This window comes from Macrobrachium nipponense, chromosome 8 (assembly GCF_015104395.2).
Source record: "Macrobrachium nipponense isolate FS-2020 chromosome 8, ASM1510439v2, whole genome shotgun sequence".
NCBI classification, from domain to species: domain Eukaryota; kingdom Metazoa; phylum Arthropoda; class Malacostraca; order Decapoda; family Palaemonidae; genus Macrobrachium; species Macrobrachium nipponense.
Genome location: NC_087203.1, coordinates 72,927,807 through 72,936,528, shown reverse-complemented (window position 1 = coordinate 72,936,528; position 8,722 = coordinate 72,927,807). Strand labels below are relative to the sequence as shown.

Here is an 8,722-nt window from a genome sequence, read left to right as displayed (position 1 = left end):
CCTGAATATCAGGGAGGGCTTTCATTACAAAAGAGGGACAGAAGCATAGAGGACCAATTTTCTCCCCTGACCTGTCAAGGTGAGTTCTGTAAATATATACTCTTGTCTATTTCTTCTCATGAAATCTCATTGATGTTTCTTTTGTCTTATTTAATTTTACTCCTCACTACATCTCTTTCTTTTTTTTATTCTCGCTTCTACCTCTTTTTTTCTCATTCAACTTTACTTCTCTTCTTTCTCACTTATTCACTCTCATGTCTCTTCTTTCTGGCATGTTTTATACTTGAAACCTCCTCTTAATTTATGGATGCATATGCAGTGTATAATGTCATTTGTTTAGAGTTTTCCCTCCTATAACGAATAGAAATTATTCGATGAATACAGTCAGGACTGCATTTTCTGTTCCGAATTAACCATTCAAACCTTCCTTCCTCGGACAGGATCATTGTGAAATAACTACAGCTGGTTAATACTTCCCGCACTTCTATTCATCCTTTTAAATTAAAAACTTCGCTATTATTGAAGTACAGTGATGGCGTTCGTTGAAAGAGCATTCATTGGACAAAGTCAGTTTTGTGCTACCGCGGCCCCTCCCGGAATGCCGCTTGTAAGTCAGGTGTTTAAGTGGACAGGGAGCTTGGTGTGGATCTCAGGACTCTACCTACTCACCAGGATGAAAACTACTAAATTACCTGACGAATATAACAGGTTATCTCAAATGCAGTACACTGCTACGTGACTTTTATTTACAGTAAAAGCACATAATACATTAAAAAATCCCATTGCTCTCAAGTAACTGTTAAAAGCACAGAGAAAATCTGTAACCTATATTACATGGTTTAGCGACCTGTTTCTTTCCCTTTGCTACCTGGCATTACACTCTCATGCTAATGCTGCTTTTCTTGACGAATACATTTTCATCATACAAGAGACGGGTATAATTCTTCATAAACGCAAAAACCTATACGGCTATCAACCCAATACCGCATGCAGCTCAGGTAGATGATAATTAAAAGAAATATGACGAAGAATTTTGCGTCACGAAAAGCAGCATTAGGAGGAGTGTCCAATGCCTGGCAGTAGAGGGAAAGACACAGGTCACTAAGCCACGTAACTCCTAGGTTACAGAGCTTCTCTGTGCTTTAATTAAACAACTATTTGAGAAAAATTTAATGAGATGTGTTTTTTTAGGGTGTTATGTACTTTTACTCTTAAAAACAATCACGTAGCAGAGTACTGCATTGGGGAAAAACATTCAGATGGCGAGGTACTACTGTGAGGTAAATTATATAACAAAACAATGATATTTGCTGCAAAATTCAACATGTTAGAAGTCGGTGCTTTGTACTGGAAAAAACTAAAGCAATGAGAACAAAAGCAGAGGCAATTAAAATATTTTATGACATGTTTGCTTATATGGGAAAAATGTTGATCCCACCCCCTAAAGAAAGTTCAAGAAAGTTTAGTAATTTTTTTTTCTTCTTAAACAGTAGAACTTTCCCTTCAAAGAAATTAGAAAAGAAGCATACTGTGCCGTAAATTATATAACAAAACAATGATATTTGCTGCAAAATTCAACATGTTAGAAGTCGGTGCTTTGTACTGGAAAAAACTAAAGCAATATAACAAACCAGTGGCAATTAAAATATTTTATGACATTTGCTTATATGGAAAAATGTTAACCCACCCCCAAAAGAAATTCAAGAAGTGTATTAATTTTTTTCTTCAAACAGTAGAACTTTCCCTTCAAAGAAATTAGAAAAGAAGGCATAAAACAGTAATACCTCGGAGGGGGTTAGTGCCGTCAGTGCACCTCATTCGGTGCAATGTAGGCATTACTTAAGGTTCTTTGCAGCGTCCCTCCGGCCCCTAGCTACAACTACTTTCATTCCGTTTACTGTACCTCCGTTCACATTCTTTCTTCAATCTTACTGTCCACCCTCTCCAAACAATTGTTTTATGGTGCAACTGCGAGGTTTTCTTCCTGTTGCACCTTTGTAACCTTTTACTGTCAATTTCCGTTTCAGTGCTGAATGGGCTTAGTTGCCCCAGTGCTTGTTATAATGCCAAAAATCTAAATAAATAAAATAAAACAGTAATATATATATTATATATATATATATATATATATATATATATATATATATATATATATATATATACAATATATATATACATAATAAATATATATAAATATATATCATATATATATATATATATATATATATATATATATATATATATATATATATATATATATATATATAGATCTCCTAGTATAAAAATCAATTGTTTTAAGGGAGCTTAATTCCTTGACAAAGCCATGAAAAAACAATACCTTGAAATGGAAATTAATGAATTAAATAAAGCTATTTAGAGGAACTAATCTGCAAAGGAGGACTTATGAGTGATTTTGAAAATAAGGACTAAAATAAAAAAAAAACTTATTTCAAATGCAAGGACTTGGGTATAAAAAAGCATTATTAATAATCAAAGTTAACCAGCACATTTCAAGAATTTACTTTATTCGCAGATGGTCATTTTGCCTCTCGTCATCAGTCTTGGCTTAGCCACAGCTGGAGTTTGCCAGACAACCAATGAGCAATGGACTCATTTTAAAGTAAGTGCCTAAGTAAGTAAGTACTAAGCATGTAAATAAGTAAGTAGAGGATTGGTCTAAAAACGTTTTCTGTGCTCTTTGGTTTGTTTTTCAGTATTGAAAACAAACATGGATAACTTTGACAACCGCTTGTTCTTTTTTCTCTCCCATTTTCACATAAAACACTGAAAAACATGGCACGTATAAATGCTAAAATACAATTATACTGCAGGTAAGTATTACGATTATGAAGAGCCAATAATCCAGGCTACAGAAATGATATCTAAAATTAGAAGTAAATGCGAGCGTGGAAAGGTAAGTTGTTTCCGTAAATTTGATAATATTAGGGTAAATCCCCTGTCCAAGAGCAAATCTTAAACACACGTCGTTAACTTATCGAATTGAAGCAATATTCAATTCAGTTAAATTATACAACTTACCTTCCCACGCTCGCATTTACTTCTAATTTTAGATCTTTTCTGTAGCCTGGATTTTTCACTCTTCATAATCGTAATACTTACCTGCAATATAATTGTATAATTGTATTTCAGCATTTAAACGTGCCTTGTTTTTCAGTGTTTTATGTGTGAGGAAAAAAAAGACAAACATACGTCGATAACTTATCACACAAATCAAAAACAGGTTGACTGCACGTTAACGACTTATTAGTAGTCCTAACCAGTGTTTCAAGCTATCCAATATTGGCCAAAGAGCCGCTTTCCACTTAAGGTTGTTGACTTGCCCTCAACCTATTTGTGATATGTATGCAACTAGTTGCCGACGTGTGTTTACATATTTTACTTTAGTGAGGACGCATCCTTAGGCTTCATCTGTCCAACTTCACAAAGGGGGCTGGAGAACATTCCAAGTTCAAGAACGCGAGAAAAAGCAGCCATTTTTTTTTCAGAGTACCTAGATCTTTCCCTACGAAAACGTTGTCTGGAAGTTGTAAACAGAGCAAAGTTTAACATTCTATTATGCAAGACGCAATGTGAATCCTTATGTATGTTGTAATTAAGCACAGCAAAGTTAAACATCCTATTATGCAAAACGAAATGTGAATCCTTAAGTTGTAATGAAAACAGACTCTGCTTTTAGGCTTCCTGTAGTCCGGGTCCCAATCTCACGAGATGTACTACTATTGCACAACCCTGGTTTTTTTCCCATGCCCCTTGGCTAGGTTAGGTTAGTTCAGAGACTGGACTGGATGTTAATTTCGCTGTGAGAAACAATGAGATGTTTTCAAGGTTCTGTGGTTAGTTTTTAAGATATGGCGTCCCGCTTTTTCACGAACGGTCGGTATTCGGTAACAGTTGGGGAATATGTATCCGTCCAGGTGGAGCCCATCCCCAGCCTGGGGTCCAGCCCCCCCATCTTTGAACAGTGACCCCCATATAAGCAAGCCGAATGAAAGGACCTTTGTCAGAACTTCGGAATAAAACATTACCCACAGGGCGGGAATTGCTTCGGCTGTATGAATATAAAATTCATAAAACAGTCACGAGTCATATTAAATATCTTAATGAAGCACGTTCGAATTCACATTGCAAAGAGATGATTGATTGATGTAAAAATGTACCGTGGCGTCGATACTAATGCTGTTATAATTATTATTATTATTACTATTATAATATATACCCGTCCCGTAAAAAAACGACAATATTAAAATAATTTTAGCACTGCATCACACTTATATTAAATACATTAATTTAGAAATGTTCACATTTGCATGGGTCTCGAAATGGAGAAACAAATCTACAGTTACGTACTGGTACATATATTTAAAAGCAAATATCTACAGAGAGCTCTCGGGAATCTGTTTGATTACCCTTTTCCAAGTGAGATGGGGGAATAGAACAGATTACCGACAGCTTTGTAGAGCTTTATTTTTAGGTATATGTATCAATACAGAACTGAATTTATTTCTCCATTAAATGAATTATATTACCCTGCATTTTTTCCCCTTTTTTAAGATTTTGAAGCAATCAAACATGCCGTTTATTATCTGTACATTCAGTAACAAAAAGACTAGTATATCCATACATATTATATATATATATATATATATATATATATATATATATATCTATATATATATTATATATATATATATATATATATATCTATAATATATATATATATGATACTATATATATACATCAGTAACAAAAAGATATATATATATATATATATATATATATATATATATATATACCTATATATATCTATCTATATATATATATCTCATATATCTATATACTCTATATCTATATATATATATATATATATATATATATATACTTCAGTAACAAAAAGACTATATATATATATATATATATTCTATATATATATATATATATATATATATATATATATATATAGATATATAGTCTTTTTGTTACTGAATGTACAGATAATAAATGGAATGTTTTATTGCTTCAAAATCTTAAAAAAGGGGAAAAAATGCAGGGTAATATAATTCATTTAATGGAAAAATAAATTCACAGTTCTGTATGGATACATGGATACATATACCTAAAAATAAAGCTCTACAAATCTGTCGGTAATCTGTTCTATCCCCCATCTCACTTGAAAAGGGGAATCAAACAGATTCCCAAGAGCTCTCTGTAGATATTTGCTTTTAAATATATGTACCCGTACGTAACTGTGGATTTGTTTCTGCATTTCGAGACCCATGCAAATGTGAACATTTCTAAATTAATATATTTAATATAAGTGTGATGCAGTGCTAAAATTATTTTAATATTGTTTTTTTTTACGGGACGGGTATATATTAATAATAGTAAAATAAACTAAGTATAACAGCATATATATATATATAGATATAGAATATATGATATATAGATATATATATATAATTATATATATGGGGCATTGCATTTTATGTGTGACTATTATTATTATTCTATTAAATGAGATTGCTGCTTCAGCTGCATTTATTTTTTATTTTTAGAAAGCTGAAGCCAGCAATTCTCCTTCAATAAACTATGCTTGAAAGAGGGTCTTCTACCTAAATATTATTATATTATTATTATTATTATTATTATTATTATTATTATTATTATATTGTTGTTGTTGTTGTTGTTTAGATTTCAGACACACCCATAACAAAACTATTTATCTTGGTTAGTATTTAGCACTTTAAAACAATATTATTGAAAACGCTGCAGATTTCAGATAATAGAAAGAAGATGCGAGTCATTTCAGTTCCACTTTGGTTGGAAATCATTTCCATGAAGATTACTATAGTACTTTCACATCAGCCGTGCATTTGATGTCTATGCCAGTTCTTTACGATGCTCCTGATTGGCTGTTCATAAGCCAGTCACAGGGCTGGAAACTCTGTCTCTCTCGAGAATTCATATAGGCAGGATGTATTTTCCAGCTCTCCTGAAAGACGTATCCCTCAGGAGATGGGGAGTATACATCCTGCCTATGTGAACTCTCGAGAGAGACTGAAAGTTTCCAGTCGTGTGATTTGGCTTATCAACAGCCAATCAGGAGCGTCGTAAGGGACTGGCCTAGACAACAAATGCAAGGTTGATGTGAATCTACTATAGCAATCAGTTCATAAACTTTCAGGAACTCGGTAGGCTTTGAGACCACGACCTTCCGTTTCGAACAGCCGACATTTCGTGATGACTATAATAAGCAAACCGTGACAGTAGGGGTCATGACACAGCCGACCGGTTTGTCCGCCCTGGGTGAGGTGGGTAGGTACGGGAACGGGACGGAAGGGGAGACATCCACCCTCCTCTTGTAAACATGTTTGTCTGCCCCGGGTGAGGGCGAGGTATTTAGGGGATAGGGAGTGTAGGCGAGACAGAAGCTCCAGGTGCCAACAAGGTCGTAAAGAATAAAAGTTCTCATTCACCCAACTAAGTAAACGCCCTAAGAGGTTTAAACAAACTAACCAACGGCAGTGAATAACTGGCCGAACTTTCTCGATTCAAATGCTGACCTGGGCTAATTTTTGTCGCCTTAAACCCCTCCCCCCCCCTCCATAAAAAAAAAACCTAAATACAAATTGTGAGGGGAAGATTTGTTTACAATTTCAATGCACTATGCATATTTGTCTTCACTTTATCAGAACATATGACTACATTCCCTGTCGTTATCTGACGCCCTGACGTATCGTATATGTTTTTGCACGTCCCTTTTCTATATTTATTAATTAGTCTCTCTCTCTCTCTCTCTCTCTCTCTCTCTCTCTCTCTCTCTCTCTCTCTCTCTGTGGTGTAAGAATTTCAGTTTAGATATCTCATCATAGTAATTCAGGAGAGAGAGAGAGAGATGCGTTCTCCAGAAATGTCTTTATCAACCATAGTCATAACAGTATAAAATACATTAACTCAAAACATTTATAAAAGAAAATTATAAAGAATTTATATGCATAAGAAATTATCTCCAGTCGACGGGAAAATGATGCTATTAATCAAACTTGCGTCCTGTTATCGGAAGAACATTTAGTAAGTGTGGAGATAAAAGCTTTGCTTGGTACCGTTCGCAAAATCACTCACTATCTTATCTCGTTGGCTGCATTACACGGGCATTACAATCACTATTTTTCTCTTGAGCTAAAATAAAAGCGTATTTTCTCTGCCACAGGTGATGCATGGGAAATCCTACAACAGCGTACAAGAGGAGAACTACAGGCGGGCGGTGTTCCAAGAAAATATGAAGTTCATCAGCGAACACAATATCAGATACATGGAAGGACTTGCAACTTACGACGTCCGGATGAACGAGTTTTCAGATTTGGTAAACTTTTATTTTGTTGGACAGATTATTACACACACACACATTTTACACACACACACACACACACAAACACATAAACGCACATTCACCCACTATTGACTTTTCTGGCATTACTGCGGCCCATTTTCGCTCACTGCAATGTCCTTAGATTCGTCGAAGGTTTGAGCTTTTTGTGACAGGCTTAACTGTCAGACCATGCGTTTTTTAACTTCGCTGATCGAGTGATCGTTCAATGACTGCTGAAGCCCCTTCCGCACGAGGGGCAAATGCACGGCGGGCAGACACCGTTACCAATTTTGTGAGTGGATGGCGATCACGAGTGTGGTCCAAGTCATAAGTCCACCTGCCTGTGACTACTGCTTCCTTGGACTGTTTGATCTGGTAACACTGTTGAAAAGCGCGAGAATTACGGGCAAATCAGAGTGCCCGTCGTGTCTTTGTCCCTCGTGTGGAAGGGGCTTGAGTTTCAATGAGAATAAAGGCCTGTCCACTCTGTTCGATGGGACGTCAGAAGCGGAGAAACAGCAGATAAAGTTCTGACTGTTCCCGCGGCAAAGCTCGACCGTGTGGACGGGGCTTTAGAGGGAGTTCGAAAATTCATTAATGCTTCTCAACAGAATGAATGATGTGACCAATGAAGTATTTAGATCGTCTATCCAAAATGCAGGTATAATAGATCTGTTCTTAAGTACATCTGCAATCACTTCTACATAGTCTACCCAGCATATCAGTTTAATAGATGGTGGTTGCATTAAAAAAAACTTTTCTGATATATCGATTTCTCATTCAACAGACCCTTTAGCCTCGAATACAAAATGTCTGTGATTTCATAACATTACGCTAACCAGCGCTATTACCTAACGATTAAATAATGAAGTCTGATTATTTGCCTGATTCTGACACCAGTACCAAGACAAACAACATCAAAGATTCTGATCCTTTTCTAATGCATTCTGGTTCTCCTCCTAAACAGACTAATGAAGAGTTCGTAGCCATCATGACGGGTTTTGTCCCTCCTGAAGATGAATCCGATCAAGTTCCCGTGTTCAACAAGGTCGCCAGTGACTCGGTGCCCAATAGCATGGATTATCGAAGTCTTGGGGCGGTCACCCCGGTCAGGGGCCAAGGACATTGTGGGTCTTGCTACGCCTTTGCCGCAGTTAGTTTAAGAGATGATTTTCTTTTGTCGCTGAGCAGCCTCTCCTCTCTCTCTCTCTCTCTCTCTCTCTCTCTCTGTGTGTGTGTGTGTGTGTGTGTGTGTGTGTGTGTAGGCAGTGTCCTTCCGGAAGTGAGAATATGCCAACGGTTACAGTCCAGTTATCAAAGATTTTGTAGTCTAAT

General features: G+C 35.9%; 1 protein-coding gene across 1 annotated transcript in view; it reads left to right on the top strand.

The window, feature by feature from the left end:
• LOC135222848 (crustapain-like) overlaps nt 1-8,722 on the top strand; it is a 14,728-nt gene continuing 6,006 nt past the window's right edge. Inside the window, exons 1-4 of the mRNA XM_064261181.1 lie at nt 1-79; nt 2,534-2,620; nt 7,229-7,381; nt 8,355-8,540. Coding sequence (XP_064117251.1) covers nt 2,534-2,620; nt 7,229-7,381; nt 8,355-8,540 — 426 coding nt within the window. The 5' untranslated portion in view covers nt 1-79. The remainder of the gene's footprint in view (nt 80-2,533; nt 2,621-7,228; nt 7,382-8,354; nt 8,541-8,722) is intronic.